This window comes from Hyperolius riggenbachi, chromosome 1 (genome assembly GCF_040937935.1).
Source record: "Hyperolius riggenbachi isolate aHypRig1 chromosome 1, aHypRig1.pri, whole genome shotgun sequence".
Taxonomy (NCBI): Eukaryota; Metazoa; Chordata; class Amphibia; order Anura; family Hyperoliidae; genus Hyperolius; species Hyperolius riggenbachi.
Window position 1 is genome coordinate 469,804,612 of NC_090646.1, and position 19,737 is coordinate 469,824,348.

A 19,737-nucleotide genomic window follows, 5' to 3' on the forward strand; every position below is an offset into this window, starting at 1 on the left:
CTGCAATTCGTCACAGAGCTAGATCTGGGGGTCCCCTCCCTCCCCTAAGAATTTCGTGAGTGTAGGTGGTGCGGAAGCGGAGATATTTCAGCTAAATAATGTCTAACTTCCCACTGAGCATGCGCCATACTCAGTGAGGAAGGCTGCTTCCGGGCTGCAATATCTGACATTACAGGAGGCGTAGTGTTGCCCAGTTGCACATGCGCTCTAGTCCACAGAAATTGTTTTTCCTATTGGCTGACAGACAGGAAAGGGTTCAGACAAGTCATCTGACATCACTTCCATCTTGTAGGCAGCCGGTCACCATGTCTATCCTGGGTACAGCGTACCGCTCTCTCTTCCGCCGTACCTCCACCTTCGCCCTAACCCTTGTGGTCGGTGCAGTGGTGTTCGAGAGGGCGTTTGACCAAGGGGCTGATGCGCTATTCGAGCACCTGAACCAAGGGGTAAGCGCACGGGGTGCATAGCGGGACACTCAAGGGCACAGGAGGGTCAGCGGCTGAGGAGAAGTCCGAACACCGGGTGGGTGTATGGCTGGGCTACCATCCCACTGCTGTGTACAGGCTTCATGCAGCCCAGATGCTACACCGGACCCGGGGCAGAATATAGAAAAAGGAAACCGAGACCCCCATACAGTGTAGTATGTACTGTAGAGGTTGGATATAAGACGAGTACAAAAGTTATACTCGCAAACCAGGGTTACCTCCAAGGCAACCACTGTAAAGGCAGGTGAGGAGAATGATCCTGTCCTCAGGAAGAAGTCGCTCTCTGTACATAGGAAAAAGGGGGTATCCCACTCCACCAAGGGTAGATAGTAGGTACTATGTTGAAGAACAGCGGCGCCAAAAGGATAAAACCAATAGATAAAAAGTAAAAAAAAATGCTTGGGAGGCAGTGGTGGACTTGCCTCCCACAAGCAGACACTGAAACTGTCAATCCAATTAGAAACAAATTGTATCGGCATACTCCAAAACGGGGGCTGCAACGTGTTTCACAGGTGTATTCCTCAGGCAGTAATTAGGAGCATAGAACAGCATAGGGTCCGGATAACACCTGGTGCCTCTGAGGGAGAATGCTGTCCTAACGCATCCTCCAACATCACCTACACCAGGAGGAGAAGTGCTGCACTTACCATACCCTTCTGAGCAAGAGCAGAGTAATGCAGTGCTATGTGCTTAGCCATAGTTATCTTTTTTGTTTCTATTCCTGCTATATATGAAGTAGTGGATAGTTTTACAGCAACAATTTTGTTTTTAGCTTTGCTTACAGATGCAGAATACACTTATATAGCAGCGATTAGTTATTACAGTCTGAACTTTGCGTAAAGATTTACGTGGTGATTATAAATGCAACTTGGTCAGAATTTCTGACTTCCACCTCTCCTCCCCTGCCTGATGCTGATCGTCGCCCCTGGCATCTGCCTGACGCTGAGTGCCTCTCCTCTGCCTGCGATGAATGCTTGGTTGTAGATCATGACAGGTCACAAAACTGAAAGGACAGTGGCAATGCTTGGCTAGGGACGTCTCTGCCAAGAATCTAGTAGTACGGGTACCTGAGTTTGCTTAATTATCTGGCATTCAAGATCTTTAAGCAGCAATTGGTGGTTTAAACTGCTGTCCTCCATTATATTCTTCCCCATAACTATGTTGTTGCCATTCTCCACTGTCTGGATGGAGGTGGTGTATGGAAGTGGTTTATGCAAATCAAGGTTTGTGGGAGAGCTTGGCAGTTCTGAGATAGGCAGTTACTTGGCCACTTGAATTTAGATTATAGATAGGCTAGCAAAGTGAGATCAAACTATGGTGCAGAGCAGCCGCCTGGATGTGAGGATCACGTCCGGGCAGCTTAAATGGTTAAAATCACCCAACGATTTGGTAAAATACTAGCAACATTGACTTGGGAGCAGCAGGGCCATATAAAGGGGAAGGGGTGCGGTGTGGGCTTTGCCCCAGGTGCTCTCACCGCCTGGGGACGCCACCCACAACCCAACCACCATATTCAGTTTAGCTGACCTAGTCTTAGGGTTCGGGTTAATTTAAGGGATAGTCATATAATGTCACAGTGCCAGGATTTATGCTGTCTCAAGCAGTCAAGCAATCCACTTTACTCCACCTCCAGAGATATACTTTAAATCTGCATACTTCCTGTGTGACTCGTTTCACCCAAAAACAGAAAAGCAGAAAAAGATCTCTCAGTGGATAACAATAGCGTCTTTATTCTTCCATACAAGGCACAAAAATTGAAGTATTAAAATCACTTACATCAGCAGGGTCCTATGCCAATATAGGACCCCCTCTGGACATATCGCTTCCCACCCTTGTGGTACTATAGGACATGAACAATCGATTGCTGGTGCCCAGCCTGCTCTCTTCATCAGGTCAATTTCAAGTGCCTTAAAGGATTGAACTGTGCCAATAATCCTGGGCGCCTGTGAAATTGGCTACACCTTGGGCGCCTCCTACCCTTATCTTTCAATGTTATGACTGCCCTGCTGTCTGTGCTGGCTCGTCCTTTCCCGGTCTCTGCTCCACATGCTCACTCTGGGCTGCCGTTGCTGCACGGAAGTTTCAGATCGCTCTCTTCTCTGTCTGTCTGAGCTGGCTGCCATCTCTTCACCCTGGGCTGCCATCGCTGCACGTCGTGACACTCTGGGTCTCCCTGCAGCCATTCACTTTTGCAGTGCATCTCCCTGGGTTTCTGCACGTGCTCATCCTGGGCTGCCATCGCTTCACACAGAAGTCTCCTTTCGCTGTCATCGCCGCCTCGCTGTCCGTGCTGGCTCCCCACCTTCCCGGTCTCTGCTGCTGCTGGTGGTGCGCGCTGGTAAGCTTCTGGTATCACTCTCCCCGGGCTGACATTGCCGCTGACACACAAATCGTGCTTCTGGGCTCGTACACATACCAGCATTACTACTCTCTCTGCATAGGTGTGAGCCCAGGATGAGTGGTGTCTGCTGCAGGACTTTCGGAATGGGGGGGAGATACTTGGCGCTGCACATTCGGACTATAAGACGCACTGACTTTTTTCCCCCCACTTTGGGGGGGGAGAGAAAAAGTGCGTCTTATGGTCCGAAAAATACGGTACATAGGAAGCATAGGTCTCACCTGCTGGTGCTTTTGAGGTAATTCACGCTGGCCCAAAGTAGTGTGCAACATAGCGAGCAGCCTACAAGTGGCTGCGAGCCTGACCACAGCTCATGGATCTATGGCTGACCTGTCGAATACCAGCCAGGTCAACATCTGCCAGGAGTTGGTATGTTCTCCCCGTGTCTGCGTGGGTTTCCTCCGGGCACTCCGGGTTCCTCCCACATTACAAAAACATACAGATAAGTTAATTGGCCCTAGACCACGGTACATAGACATATGACTATGGTAGGGACAAGATTTTGAGCCCCTTTGAGGGACAGTTATGTGTCAAGACAATATATACTCTGCACAGCACTGCATAATATGTCGGCGCTATATAAATACTTAAAATCAATAACGACCCATGCGTCCATGCACTTTCAGCTATAGCCGGAAGCAGGGGAGCATGTCATTACGGCACCAGGCAGTTCGGCACAGGGTGAGGCAAATGATGACTCTTCCTGCTGCTGCTAAACTCCTCAGCAGTATTAAAGAGAATCTGTATTGTTAAAATCGCACAAAACTAAACATACCAGTGCGTTAAGGGACATCTCCTATTACCCTCTGTCACAATTTCGCCGCTCCTCGCCGCATTAAAAGTGGTTAAAAACAGTTTTAAAAAGTTTGTTTATAAACAAACAAAATGGCCACCAAAACAGGAAGTAGGTTGATGTACAGCATGTCCACACATAGAAAATACATCCATACACAAGCAGGCTGTATACAACCTTCCTTTTGAATCTCAAGAGATCATTTGGGTGTTTCTTTCCCCCTGCAGCTATCTTCCACTGAAGTGTCAGGCTGTTTCTTGCTGCAGAGTGCAGACAGCTCTGCCTGTATGTAATTCCTCAGTATGTGAAAGCCCAGCCAGCTCAGAGGAGGATTTATCCAGCTTGTAAAAGATAAGAGAGAAGAGAGAAGCTGCACTAATCTAAATAATACACAGGCAGTGTGCAGAGAGGGGCCTGGAGGGAGGAGATGCATCACAGAACCACAACACTGAAGAACTTGGCAGCCTTCCAGACACAGGCTGACAAGTCTGACAAGAGAGAGATAAGTTGATTTATTACATGAGATGGTGATAGCAGAAAGTGCTGCAGTAAGCCAGAACACATTAGAATAGCTTTTGGAACTTGTAGGATGATAAAAAACAGGATGCAATTTTTGTTACGGAGTCTCTTTAAATACTATCCCTCCTCCGAGTTGTAGCTTTGGCGCTGAAATTTGGGAAGCATAATACAGCAGGGGCCAAAAGACAGATTTACTATAACCAAAGTTGTATTGTATCCAGGTTTACTATACCAGGTGTTACTCCTACATACTTATAATAGGGCTTGGTCAGGACCAAGACGTTTAGTTTACTATACCAGAAGTTTTACTATATCAGAGTTTACTGAATTGAGATTATTATACTGTATTAGCACATTTTGTTTGTGTCTTTTTAAGTTAATTTTGCAGTTTCTTTAACAAAATGAAAAAGTCAGTTGCAAAGGATTTACTACTGATTTTAGACTCTCTCAGACAGGGTGGATGGACAATAAGCTCCTAGCACCCATGGCAGTGCATAGCAGTGGTGATGGGGCTTGGTGTGTGTGTGTGTGTGTGTGTGTGTGTGTGTGTGTGTGTGTGTGTGTGTGTGTGTGTGTGTGTGTGTGTTGCCCGACATGATCTTGAATGATCCTTTTTAATGGCCTACAGCAGGGGCAAATCCAGGATTTTCAAGGGGGGGATTCCGGAAAGGTTTATCTCGGCTAAGAACAATATAGCATTCATAGTGAATCAAAATGCACATATACTAGTTTACTATCCCTTTGATAAAGATTTCATATGTAGCCAGGGGGTAAATGTCCCCAGTATATGTAGCCAGGGGGTATATGTCCCCAGTATATATAGTCAGGGGTATATGTCCCCAGTATATGTAGCCAGGGGGTATATGTCCCAGTATATGTAGCCAGGGGGTATATGTCCCAGTATATGTAGCCAGGGGGTTTATGTCCCAGTATATGTAGCCAGGGGGGTTATGTCCCAGTATATGTAGCCAGGGGGTTTATGTCCCAGTATATGTAGCCAGGGGGTGTCCCAGTATATGTAGCCAGGGGGTATATGTCCCAGTATATGTAGCCAGGGGGTATATGTCCCAGTATATATAGTCAGGGGTATATGTCCCCAGTATATGTAGCCAGGGGGTATATGTCCCCAGTATATGTAGCCAGGGGGTAAATGTCCCCAGTATATGTAGCCAGGGGGTATATGTCCCCAGTATATATAGTCAGGGGTATTTGTCCCCAGTATATGTAGCCAGGGGGTATATGTCCCCAGTATATGTAGCCAGGGGGTAAATGTCCCCAGTATATTTAGCCAGGGGGTAAATGTCCCCAGTTTATGTAGCCAGGGGGTATATGTCCCAGTTTATGTAGCCAGGGGGTATATGTCCCAGTATATGTAGCCAGGGGGTATATGTCCCAGTATATGTAGCCAGGGGGTTTATGTCCCAGTATATGTAGCCAGGGGGTTTATGTCCCAGTATATGTAGCCAGGGGGTGTCCCAGTATATGTAGCCAGGGGGTATATGTCCCAGTATATGTAGCCAGGGTATATGTCCCAGTATATGTAGCCAGGGGGTATATGTCCCAGTATATGTAGCCAGGGTATATGTCCCAGTATATGTAGCCAGGGGGTATATGTCCCAGTATATGTAGCCAGGGGGTATATGTCCCAGTATATGTAACCAGGGGGTATATGTCCCAGTATGTAGCCAGGGGGTATATGTCCCAGTATATGTAACAAGGGTATATGTCCCAGTATATGTAGCCAGGGGGTATATGTCCCAGTATATGTAGCCAGGGTATATGTCCCAGTATATGTAGCCAGGGTATATGTCCCAGTATATGTAGCCAGGGGGTATATGTCCCAGTATATGTAACCAGGGGGTATATGTCCCAGTATGTAGCCAGGGGGTATATGTCCCAGTATATGTAGCCAGGGGGTATATGTCCCAGTATATGTAGCCAGGGGGTTTATGTCCCAGTATATGTAGCCAGGGGGGTTATGTCCCAGTATATGTAGCCAGGGGGTTTATGTCCCAGTATATGTAGCCAGGGGGTGTCCCAGTATATGTAGCCAGGGGGTATATGTCCCAGTATATGTAGCCAGGGGGTATATGTCCCAGTATATGTAGCCAGGGTATATGTCCCAGTATATGTAGCCAGGGGGTATATGTCCCAGTATATGTAGCCAGGGTATATGTCCCAGTATATGTAGCCAGGGGGTATATGTCCCAGTATATGTAACCAGGGGGTATATGTCCCAGTATGTAGCCAGGGGGTATATGTCCCAGTATATGTAGCCAGGGTATATGTCCCAGTATATGTAGCCAGGGGGTATATGTCCCAGTATATGTAGCCAGGGTATATGTCCCAGTATATGTAGCCAGGGGGTATATGTCCCAGTATATGTAACCAGGGGGTATATGTCCCAGTATGTAGCCAGGGGGTATATGTCCCAGTATATGTAACCAGGGGTATATGTCCCAGTGTATGTAGCTAGGGGTATAATTGTCCCCAGTGTATGTAGCTAGGGGTATAATTGTCCCCAGTATATGTAGCCAGGGGGTATTGTGCCCAGTATATGTAGCCAGAGGGGGTATGTCCCAGTCATGTAGCCAGGGGTATATGTCGCCAGGGGGATATGTTTCCAGTATAATGTAGCCAGCAGGGGGATATGACCCAGTAATATGTAGCCAGAAATGGCTGGCTTCCAAACATCCCCCCGCCGGCCCTGGCTGCACTTGCCTGAGGGGAGAGACCCGAGCTCATCAGCGTCGCTACTCCAGCAGGCTCTGTCTCCCCGGTCTGGACTTGTCTCTGAAGTGTCCAATCAGGCTTCAGGGGAGGAGGGCGGCCGCCGCTGCTGGCGTGGTGACGTCACGTCGAGTCATCCAGAATGTAGCCATGGAGACCAGTGGGACGCTATCACCAGCCGCCGCCGAAAGGACAGGTAATGTATCTGCGCCCGCCGCGGCCCCCCCGGGCCCCCCCGCTGCTGTAGTCAGAGAGTCCTCCTTGCGGCTGCACACATATGAGCAGGCGGCAGCTGCACATCTGTGGCTGCCGCTGCTCAGAGTTAGAGGAGGCATTTGCGAATATACCCACTTCCGGTCTCGGTGCAGGGGGGTGTTCTGTACACCCGGAAGACCCCCCTCCGTGCGCCAGTGTACAGTAAGTTGCAAGTGTATACAGGTAGTCCTCGGTTAACAAACGAGTTCTTAACCTGAATCTATTCTTAAGTCGGAACATTGTGCCATCTCTGTTCCCTGTACCTCCTCTATGCCCCCCTGTGCCTCCAGTGTCCCCCCTCTGTGTCACCTCTGCCCTTTGTACCTGTTTATACAAGTTTAAAAGTTGTTTTTTTGTTTTTTATCGGTTTTCTCAAAAACAAGTCCAATTTGAAAAAAAAAATTGGCTTGTTTCCATGGAAATAGAGAATCCATGCCGTTTGTATCGGGCCGGTCGTTCGTAAGTCGGGGACTACTTTGTATAGTCTTTTGCAGGTTTTTGAATAACCCCTAAATAAATGGCATAGTGCTTCTTTGTTTTCTGGCAGTGCGCTCAAAAGCCCATTTTTCTGATCAGTGGACTGTGCATCTTGGTTCCTGATGTCAGACAAGGAACAAATGGCTGTTGCTGGTTGCCCTGCCGCTGGATCTAATCCCGCATGGCATCATGCCCTTCACATAAGTCTGACCCTTTGATCCCCTCCAGTACCACGCTGCATTTGGGCTACCCCTGCCTGCATTGAGCTGTGAGACCTATGGAAGCTGCCATGTTTATTCCCTTTTAAACAATACCAGTTGCCTGGCAGTCATGCTGATCTTTCTGGTCAGTAGCTTCTAAATCACACACTTGAAACAAGCATTCAGCTAATCTTGTCGGATTTGTCTGATCTGCATGCATGTTAAGAGTCCATGACTAAGGGCTGGGGCACATCGAGCGGCCTTTAGAGCGTTTTTGCAGCGGCTGCGGATACGCTAGGGTAATATATTTCAATGGGGTGGTGCACACCACAGCGGGAGGCGTTTTGCAGAAACGAATCCTCCCGGGGTGAGGCATTTTTTTGGATTGCGGAGGCGTTTCTGCCTCAATGTTAAGTATAGGAGAAACGCAAACCGCTCTGAAAAACGGCAGCGGTTTGCCAGGCGGTTTTGTTACAGAAGCTGTTCAGTAACAGCTTTACCGTAACAATATATGAAATATGCTACACTGAAATCCGCAGCAGCAATCCGCAAAACGCCTCATAAATTTTTTTTTAAAAAGCGTTTAAAAATCTGCTAGCATTTTTGCGGATCTGCTAGCAGGTTTTGGTATGCACCGGGCTTTAACCACTTCACAGCTCCAGTACAGTATATCTACTCCCCTGCAGACTTCATCTAACTGCCCAGGGGAGTAAATATACGTACTCCCGCTGCTACCACTGCTGTACCCGCTCCCGCTTATTTGTGCGCTCGTTCATGTTGCCATCTGCCCGCCAGGAGATCAATGAATGGGAAAGCAATTCCTAATCATTGATCTAAGTCCCCGTAGCAATTATCGGCGCCTTTTATGAGAAGCTGCACGATCATTCTAATAAATAAGTTTCCCATCTTCAGTACACTTCCTGTAAGCATACATATTTCGCTTACAGGACATTTAACAAAAAAAAAGACTGAGGCCATCTTGTGGCCAAATAGTAAAACTACATCTAAAAGTACTTTTTTAAAATGCAAAGACCTGTTTTTACATTTTAAATTAACCACTTACCTCCCACACTCCCCAATAGTTACCAACATTTATTTTTTTTGTAAAAAAAATACAATGAAATAAATTTACAATTATAAAAAATGCATTAATAGTTTTCTTAGGGACTGAACTTTTTTAATATGTATGTCAAGACGGTATAATACTGTTACTTTATAAATTATGGGCTTTTTATTAATGATGGTTGCAAAACTGAAAAAAAATGCATCTTTATTTCCTAATAAAACATTGGCACCAGACATTGTGATAGGGACATCATTTAAATGGTGTAGTAACCGGTACAAATGGGCACATTAATTACGTGGATTTTAATTACGGTAGCATGCATTATTTAAAAAATATAATGGCCGAAAACTGAAAAATAAGGATTTTTTTCCAATTTTTTTTCTTATTTTTCCATTAAAAAACATTTAGAATAAAAAAAATTCTTGGCATAATGTACCACCCAAAGTAAGCCTAATTAGTGATAAAAAAAAACACATTTAACACATTTCATTCTGATAAGTAGAGATAAAGTTATTGGCAAATGAATGGAAGGAGCTGAAAGGTGAAAATTGCTTGGATGCTGAAGGGGTAAAACCCCTCAGTTGTGAAGTAGTTAAAGTGGACCTGAACTCTTGCACAGGACAGAAGGAAAATATGCATCCTGTATGTATTTTGGAGAGCTTAGCCTGTCTAATTCCCCCTCATCTGTATTTAATAACAAGTTGTATTTGATCCCTCAGCTGTGTCACCACAGCAGATAAGCTCAATTGAATGCATGGGATGTGAACAATGTCTGCTTCCATGAAAGTAGGAAATAGAAACAGTGCTGATTTATTGTAGGATTGTATCGGCTATGACAAATGTTTTTCTTTTAAGGGTAATATGCTGTTGAGTATCTATTACAGTAGAGAGGAAGATCTGAGTTCTGCTTTAAAGTACACCTGTGTACGTTTGTTTTTTTTCTCTGCAATTTGGGTTCTGCGTTTGCGTTCTTTTAATAGTCTCCCTTTTTACAAGTTTTAAAAACACATTTGAACTACTGTATCTTATGTGACCATTAAAGAACACCAAAAATTAGAGAGCTATGGATGCTGCCTCATATGTATTTCCTTTTAAACCATACCAGTTGCCAGACAGCTTTGCTGATCTGTTTGCCTGCAGCAGTGTCTGAATAACAGCAGAAACAAGCATGCAGCTAATCTCAACAACGTCAGAAACATCTGATCTGCATGTTTGTTCAGAATCTATAACTAAAAGTATTAGAGGGAGATGATCAGCAACACATCCAGGCAACTGGTATTGCTTAAAAGGAATTAAATACGGCAGTCCCCATAGCCTAGCCCTTTTGTTAAAGTTGAGCTATTAAGTATTAGAAGCAGGGGATCAGCAGGACAGCCAGGCAATGTGAATTATTTAAAAGGCAATAAACAAGTCAGCCTCCATATCCCTCTCACCTTGGGTTCCCTTAAAAGGACACCTGAACTGAGAGAGGGATATGTAGGCTACCATATTTACTTCCGTTTAAACAATGCCAGATACCTGGCAGTCTTGCTGATCTTTGGCTGCAGTAGTGGCTGAATCACACATCTGAAACAGGTGTGCAGATGATGCAGCCAGACTTCAGTCAGAGCACCTGATGCTTGTTCAGGGTCTAATATTAGAAACAGGCTCAGCAGAACAGCCAGGCAATCTGCATTAAATGGAATTAAATGTCAGCCTCTATATTCCTTTCAATGCAAGTGTGTTTACAGGATAAAGTGGCTTTTCTCTTTCCTCCATGCATGACCTCTCTTGCTCCCCTCTTCCATGGAGCTTATTTCCACATGCTGCATGCAATTTGCATAGAATGCTTTCCTATGCAGGGGGAAAAATGAATGCATTTCACAGATGTTTTTACAAAAAAAATACTGTTTTTCTACATTGAAAAAGGGAGACTATTTAAAGACCGCAAACAGAGAAATAAATGTACATGGCTGAAAACTTTTTATTAGTTTTCTTTGAAGATATTCTTTAAAGGAAACATAAAATAAGATGCCAATTTTCTTACCTGAGGCTTCTTCCAGCCCCCAGAAGTCCTTCTGCTCCCTCGCTGTCATTCCGCATTCGCTGTTCCTCCGGTGTCCCTCTCGACGTGTGGCATGCATGTCCTCTATCTCACTAGGAGCACTTAGGCAGTAAGCAAAACTTGGTACTGCGCAGAACGCTCCGGGCGGCTGGAATGAGGACGTGCGCGGCCAGTGCTGTGCATGCGCACTGGCTGGCCAATTACGGAGGGGGACAGCGGAGGAACAGCTGAGTGTGAGATGACGGTAAGAGAGCAGGAGGTCTTCATTGTGCTGGAAGACCCAAGTAACAAAATGGGCTTTTTTTTTTTTTTACTGTAAGGGGGGGGGGGGGGGGAGGGGGTGTCTGTGGCTATTGTGGGGAATAAAAACCTTTTTAACCTATCTCATTGTTAATAGGTGTATTTTATAGATAACGACAGTTGGTGTTGTCTTCAACCAGATAGGAAGGCTCTGAGTCCTATAGCGCAGTGTTCCCCAACCTTGTCCTCGAGCCCCACCAACAGTGCATGTTTTGTGGACATCCAGAGGTAATCAACTCTGCTGAGACACTAATTACCTCACCTGTGGTTGTGTGTGGTTTTCTGCAAAACCTGCACTGTTTGTGGGCCTTGAGGACAGGGTTGGGGAACTCTGCTAGAGCCTTCCCGCTTCTCTCATGGTCCCCGGTTTTGTTTTTGTGTTTTACTGGTAGCAGTATTCAACCAATTGGTCAAATACTGCTCTCTGCCACTGGAACCTAAGTGCTCACGAAGACTGGCGGCTCCATACTGCGCTAGCGCACTCACACATATGCAGTATGTAGTCGCCCGTCTTCAGGAGCAATCGGGCTCCTGCAGTCTGTGTCCAGTGGTAGATTCAAATGGGGAGGGAGCTCTTAAATGAGGTGACTGGGAAGGCTTAACCCTCCTGGCGGTTTGTCAAAATCCGCCAGGGGGCAGCAAATACGTTTAAAAAAAAAAAAAATTTTCATGTAGCGAGACGAGGTCTCGCTACATGATAGCCGCTGCTGAGCGGCATCCCCCCAGCCCCTCCGATCGCCGCCGGCGATCGGAGATCAGGAGATCCTGTTCAAAGAACGGGATCTCCTGGAGGGCTTCCCCCGTCGCCATAGCGAGGGGGCGGGATGACGTCACCGACGTTGTGACGTCAAAGGGGACTCCGATCCACCCCACGGCGCTGCCTGGCACTGATTGGCCAGGCAGCGCACGGGGTCTAGGGGGGGGGGGGGGGCGGCTGCGGCGACGCGTATAGCGGCGGATCGGCGGGTAGCGGCGGCGATCGGGCACTGCACGCAGCTAGCAAAGTACTAGCTGCTTGCAGCAAAAAAAAAAATTATGCAAATCGGCCCAGCGGGGCCTGAGCGGTGCCTCCCGGCGGCATAGCCCATGCTCAGCACGGGCTTACCGCCAGGGAGGTTAATAGGACCCAGAGCCTTCTTTCTCCTCAGGTAAGTATCTGTTTTTTTTTTTTTTAAGTTCCTATTAGCTTTAAAGTGGATCCGAGATAAACTTTTACTCATTGCATAAATGTGTTTTCTTTCATATAGTTTTATAGGGCATTCCTCAAGCCAAATACTTTTTTGTTTTGTTTTAATACTCTTAATTCCCTATAAACTAAACAAGCCTCGCCCACAGCTCCTTGAGAGAGCCTTGGCACTCTCAGCCTTTGTAGCAAGGGCTTATGGGAGCTCAGTCTGGGCAGGAGGAGGGGGAGGTTACTAGCCAGAGATTTCAGAGGCAGAGGGGAGGAGGGAGTAGGAGAGGGGAGTGGGAGATACAGATCAGCTAGCCTATGTGTATTGTGACAAACCGAACATGGCTGCCCTCATTGTATCACAGGAATAAATAATTATAAACAGTTTACTCAGCAATTCTAGCTGCAAAACAGCTTCAACAATCTAAACTTTAGATAAGATATATAGACAAGTTACTTGTTATAGTTTCGTTTTTCATATTGGATCCACTTTAACATATCACTGTTCTCCAGCCTCCTCAAAGTTCATAGAATTTTTCTGTTGGACAGTCTCCATGATGATGGTAAATTGATACAAGTATTACAAAAGCAGCACTTGCATTTTTCTAAATTGTTTTACGTTGGTTTTTCCTATTCTAGAAATTGTGGAAGCACATAAAGCATCGGTATGAGGTCAAAGAGGAGTAAGAATCTCTGAAGCCACTAAAAGCAATGTCTCCAGTACTTCCGCGCCAGATCTTGAACCCTGGACCAGAAAATGGCTGAAAATCACTTGGTTTTGAAGCCGTATAGAGACAGTCCTGTCACATCTGTTTGTGTGACTTAATTGATGTACATTTTCAGTGTTGATGATGAAATTCACTTTCTGCATCTGGTTTGGGCTGATAAGTGTTCTGACGTCTGTAATATGTGTTCAGTTACTGGTCCTCAAATATTGGAAATATTTCAATGGCGCATATTGTGTTTAATAAACTGAACCATTCTAAGTGTTTTGTTTTTCTCCTGCTCTCACTTGGGCATGGTGCACTAGCAGTTAAGTTTTCCTGAAGCTCTGTGTGATTGCTTGGTAGAGAATGGTGAAGTGCCAGCGCTGCTCGAGCAGTGAGTTTTTCTTGAATAGAGATGAGGCAAATGATTACTTTCAGACTATCTTTGATTGCACCCATTGCAGATTGGCACATCTGCAACCATGATTAAAAACACTCATGATGCAAAATGCCTGTGGGAGAAATCCACTCACACAGGTGTTCTGTTTTGTAGCAGTTTTCCTTTGCTAGAAGAGCCTAAGGAAACTAAAGAAGCTGGTATTACTAAATGAGAATGCCACTTGGGATATACGTCTCTTGTAAGCAACATATCACCGAATCATGCAAATGCCATCTTTTTACTGTGTATTCAACAGGGCTGTGGAGTCGGGCAATTTTGGGTGCCTGGAGTCGGAGTCGGGAAAAAATGCACCGACTCCTAATGAATTTGTAACTGTAATTAAAATAGAAAATATGATAAAATGTTCTATTTCTCAGATAATAGTCATCATAAATAATTTATATATACAGTATATATACACAGTAATAGCTGTGCTTAGTCCACAAAAATGAAATAAACCAATCAAAATTAGTTACTTGTGCTGCTTCAATAAAGCAGTCCCCGTATTTTTAAGGTCAAATATACACATCTGATTGTGACTGTACAGTATATATGATGTGTACACAGGAATCTCTTATCTATACTAAATAACATCTATGCTGTAAGAATAAAGCCTTATGTGTAGCTGTGTCACTAATAGAGATGGTCAACGAGATGGAAATAATTCTGCATTGATGCTGATTTATGCAAATGTACGCACTCCCTTTGCTGATGAAATCAAATAATTTGATATGTTGTTAAAATTTGGTTTGGTGACTACAAATTAAAGGGTAACTGAGACGGATGAAAAAGTTTTATACATACCTGGGGCTTCCTCCAGCCCCCTTCATGCTAATCAGTCCCTCGCTGTCCTCCACCACCCGGATCTTCTGCTATGAGTCCTGGTAATTCAGCCAGTCAGCGCTGTCCGGCTGCATGCCGCTCCCACAGCCAGGAACATTCTGCACCTGCGCAATAGTGCTGCACAGGTGTAGTATGCTCCTGGCAGCGGAGTGTGTGCATGCGCACTACGCCCGACTGGCTCAAGTACCTGGACTCATAGCAGAAGATCCAGGTGGTGGAGGAGGACAACGAGGGACTGATTATCCTGAAGGCAGCTGGAGGAAGCCCCAGGTATGTATAAAACTTTAATTTCATCTGTCTCAGGTTTACTTTGTTACACAGTAGTACTATACTCTACATATGCACTCCCCACAGAGCTGCAGGGAATCCACTGAGAATGCTGTGCACATTGAACACAGAGGTGTTGTCTGTTTACAATCTCCTCATTCCCCTGCAGAGTACCTGCACATCATTCTTACATGTACCCACACTTACATTGCCTAGGGCCTGATAGATGTTCTTTGTTCCGGTTTGTACCTTTTACAAGTACTCTTACCAAGGACTAGTTTTAGTCTAAAGGGAATAAATATAGTAGTCTACATATCCTTCTCACTTCAGTTGTCTTGTAAAATTCCTAAGCGTTGGCAGTTAAGAGACGAATTTCATGTTACATACTTTTAATCAACAAAATTGTAATATGCAAATTAGAGGAGTCGGAGTCGAGGAGTCGGTGGAATCCTAAACTGAGGAGTCGGAGTCGGTGGATTTTTGGACCGACTCCACAGCCCTGGTATTCAATCTGCTCCTTGCTAGTATGCAAACATTTGCAGTCATGGCATGTTGAGTGAGCGGTTTTTGGTCACCTGCCCCTTGTCCTGTCTTCACAAAATTAGTGGAAAGGTTGAAAAACCCTGATCTAGAGCTTCACCTCTAATCTAGCTTCCCTTGTGGTCTAGAGTGGGCAAAACATAAAGCAAAGCGGGGAAGCCACTTGTAGGGAGTGTACAAGGCTTAAAGCCTCGTAACACACATTGGGGGAACTCCGCAAGCTGTCTCAAGAAATAATCTGAGTATACAGTTGTACAAATCCACGTCCCAAGGCCACACCAATGAACAAGCATTAAATGAGCATATTGTTCTTGAGGTTTCGCTGCCCACCAGAAGCTGCTCTATCAAACAGTACACACCATTTGGCTATACCCAGGCGACATGTCTGTATGGCACTTGTTACAAAGATCAAGCTCAATCATTAGGGGTAACACTGATTGTATGTATATGCACCTCAAAAGCCCATACATGTTGCCCAATAAGGATTAGGACCTGATCCCTCAGGCAACATTGCATGGCCAAGGTGTGTTGTGCTCTATGCAGGGGATGGAGTGGCACAGGAGTGATTGCAGACTAAGTGGGAGAAAACAATGCCATCTACCATCACTCAGCTGTAATTCACCAGGAATGATGGATCAGCGGCCGGACAATCTAGGGCTGCAGGGCACACGCTGGATTATCAGCGGAGGCCATTCTTATCTGCCACCTCGACTAAAGGTGCATACACGCGTCTGAGTTTATGCCCAATTGTCGCTCAAACCGGACATTGAACGACTTGTCATTCAAACAAAAAGTAATTCAGATTCCTTGTACACACAGATGACAATTTTGAAATGCTAATTTACATCTTTTGAATGTTCAGTGGACTGGATAGAACAGTGTCAAATGACCGGTTTGAACGACAAGTCATTCAGAAATATCAGACGTGTACATACCTTAGGTTACATCTGGTGTGTGTGGACCTTAAAGTGTACCAGAGCTCTTGAAAATAGAAAGATGTATACATACCTGGGGCTTCCTCCAGCCCCATACGTTCCGAACGCTCCCACACTGCCGTCCTCAGTCTTCTGCAGCGCCGGTACCAGGTCCCCGAACTTCCATCAGTCAGAGCCAGTCTGCCATAAGGCATACATATGAAATGGGTGCAGGATACAGCCGGTATATGGCTGATCCTGCATCTGCACAAGTCCGGGCCGTGTTAATTACTATTCCCCCTCCAGGCCGCCATGATAGCGATTGCTAGAGGCTGAATTATTATGTTACAAAAGCAACTTCAGCTCAGTCTTCTGACGGCGCCGACGTTACTCACTGAGAGCCTGATAGAAGTAATTCCTATTCTAGTCTGTGGAGGCACCGGCTGCACCTAAATCTAGCAGCGCTGAAAAGCACTGCTCCGGACACGAGAAGTGCACCCCCTATGTATCTCTCCAGCAGCTGCTGGAGAGCTACGCAAAAATCGGACTCCTCCTGCGTAGGCTGGAGAAGACGGATGGAAGTGCGGTGACTCGGTACCAGCACTGCAGAAGACTGAGGATGGCGGGTGTATGAGCGATAGGAGCATATGGGGCTAGAGGAAGCCTCAGGTATGTAAAAATCTTATTATCAAGAGCTCTAAATCCTTTTAAAGGGAATCTGAAGTGGAAAAAAACTTGAATGAATTGTACGTGTAGTACAGCTAAGAGATAGAACATTAATAGCAAATAAACAAGTCATATTGTTTCCAGTACAGGAAGAGTTAAACTTCAGCTGTTCTCTATGCAAAAGATCTTCTCTGAGCTCCAAGACCAATTTGATCGCTGATTTCTGGAGTACTATAATCAAAGAAACAGTAACAGACAGCTTCAGATAAGGGTTTTTCCTTCAGAGAAGGTCATTAGCTCTGCAAACCCACTTTATTTTAAACTAAAACAGCAAGCTGCAAATATGACAGTACAATGTAATGCTATAAAAAAATCACTACATAACTGAAATAAAAATGACACTTTTACCAATGTTCTATTCCTTATCCATACTAGACATAATTCATAACAAATGTTTTCCGCTTGTCACCTTAAAGAGAACCCGAGGCAGGGTTCTTCCATCGCAATCCATATACAGAGGCTGAGTCTGTCTATAGAGCCCAGCCTCTGTTGCTAGTTTCCTCCAAAGCCCCCCCCCCCCCCCTGCGCACTGTCAGACCCCATAAAACACAGCCACGCTATGCGGCTGTGTTTACCTCACTACTGTCAGTCTCGGCTGCTCCCCCGCCTCCTGAATCGCTCTGTTCCCCGCCCACGTCCCTTCCCTCCAATCAGCGGCGAGGGAAGGGACGTGGGCGGAGACCAGAGCGATTCAGGAGGCGGGGGAGCGGCGAGACTGACATTAGTGAGATAAACACAGCCGGCTGCGACACGCTGCATGTCCCCAGCGCGGCTGTGTTTTATGGGGTCTGACAGCGGGGGGGGGGGCTTTGAAGGAAACTAACTAGCAACAGAGGCTGGGCTCTATAGACAGACCCAGCCTCTGTATGGAGATTGCGATGGAAGAATCCCGCCTCGGGTTCTCTTTAAGGCCTTATTGTGAAACCTGATGTTGATTGTGGCTGGAAGATTACACAAGCATTGTCACTTGCATAGTTTGCGTATTTAAAAAACAAAACAAAAAACTGTTGTTACATAGGCAGTGTGTTCACATACACATTGTGTAATTGCATGTGAATGAGAGTTTCTCCTTTGAATCTTTTTGGCCCTTGATCACCCTAATCCATAATGCTGTGCAATGTCCACTCCTCTGCTCGTTCCTTTTAATCATTCTTTGAAAATTTTGGCAAAAGTGTCATTTTCAGAGAGGAAGAAGCAGATTTGCTGTGATGTTCCCTCCTTTCGGAGCGCTGTAATAACAGCGCAGGAGATTTGGGCGCCACCATAGACCGTAATAGGGATTACAGCTATGGCAGTGCACAGTGAGTAACTTTGGCGCTGTCAGAAGACTGATCTGAAGTTACTTTTAAAACACTATAATTCGGCCGCCAGCAATAGCTGAAAGCCGTATTACATCATTCCCCACGTGTACCTGGAGGGGGAATAGTAAGTAGCCTTCCTGGCGGTATTGACGAGCCTAGCTCGTCCAGCAGAAACATGCTGAAAGCAGTATTGACAAGCTGAGCTCGTCAATACTGCAAGGGAGATTTCCTGTTTGTCTGCCCCGCCGGCTTCACTTTTCCCTCATCAGAGGAATTCCCCAGGATGGCTGGATGCCTGATTGCATGCTGCGGGTAGCGATCTGTGCTACCCCCAGTGTGCAGAACTAGCATCCAGCTACCCTGGGGAATCCCTGGGCAGCGGGGCAGAGTTCTGCAGGGCTGGCAGGGGCTCCCCCCTCTATGGGGGGAGTCCCCTTCTGTGCGGGCGGGCTGTGGGTGGCCTCTCTCCCTCCCTTGTACCATCTCCTCTGCCACCCGATCTGAAGCCCTTTTGTCAAATAGGCCACTGCAGCTTTAGAGCTAAGCTGCAGGGCCACACAACACAGTACCCAAGTGATTTCCCCCCCCCCCCCCTTTTCTCCCCACCAACAGAGCTCGCTGTTGGTGGGGTCTGATCGACGCCCCCCCCCCCCCCGATGGTTTTTTTTTTTTAATAAATGTTACCTTTTTTCCACTCCCCCTCCCTCCGTCTCAGAGCCAGCCTATCATAGCAATCGGTTGTCATAGGCTTCAGCCCATGACAGCGGATCACTGCCTTGCCACCCAGGGGGACAACTGTGTCACACGGCTGTCCCCAGTACAGAGCTGCTGTAAATCGCAGCGCTGTACTATGTTTACAGACAGTGGTTTCACCGTCTAACAGTCTCCGAGCGGCAATCGCCGCTGGGTGACTGAAGGCTCCGATACACCTACCAAGCAGGAGATGCGCGCGCAGCCTGTGCGTGATCTCCTGCAAAACAAAGCCCCAGGACTTTACGCCGATCGGCGTTAGGCGATCCTGGGGCTGCCACTGTGGCCACGCCCATCAGCGTGATGCGGTCGGCTACAGGTTAAAGTTGCCTGGCGGTCGTACTGATCTTTCTGGTCAGTAGTGTCTGAATCACACACATGAAAAAAGCATGCCAGAAACATCTGTTCTGCATGCTTGTTCAGGATCTATGGCAAAAAGTATTAGCAGCAGTGGATCACCAGTACAGCCAGGCAATGTGCATGGTTTAAAAGGAAATAAGTATGTCAGCCTCCATACTGTATGTCTCTCACCTCGGGTTGCTTTGCCTCGGGTCAGGCATATTTCAACATTTGACTCCTGTCCTGCTCTCCAAACAAGATTTTCATAATTGGTGAAGCATATACACTGCATAATTACACTGCTCTAATATAGTAATTTATCTTGAATAAAAGCGAATTTTCCCTCCCATAGCCTGCTGCGTCAGTTCACTGAAGTGATAGTGAGCAGTAAAGTCCAGCCTTGTGTGTGTTTCGATGTGCAGAAAATGCTGCTACTAGACAATTACACTTAAAGGGAACCTTAACTGTGG

General features: G+C 46.2%; 1 protein-coding gene across 1 annotated transcript; it reads left to right on the top strand.

Moving 5' to 3' along the window:
- Nucleotides 1–222: 222 nt before the first annotated feature.
- UQCR10 (ubiquinol-cytochrome c reductase, complex III subunit X) lies at nucleotides 223–13,427 on the top strand. Its single transcript, XM_068271496.1, has 2 exons — nucleotides 223–446; nucleotides 13,081–13,427. The coding sequence occupies exons 1-2, from the start codon at nucleotides 306–308 to the stop codon at nucleotides 13,126–13,128; spliced, it is 189 nt and encodes a 62-aa protein (XP_068127597.1). The 5' UTR covers nucleotides 223–305; the 3' UTR covers nucleotides 13,129–13,427.
- The last annotated feature ends 6,310 nt before the right edge of the window (nucleotides 13,428–19,737 follow it).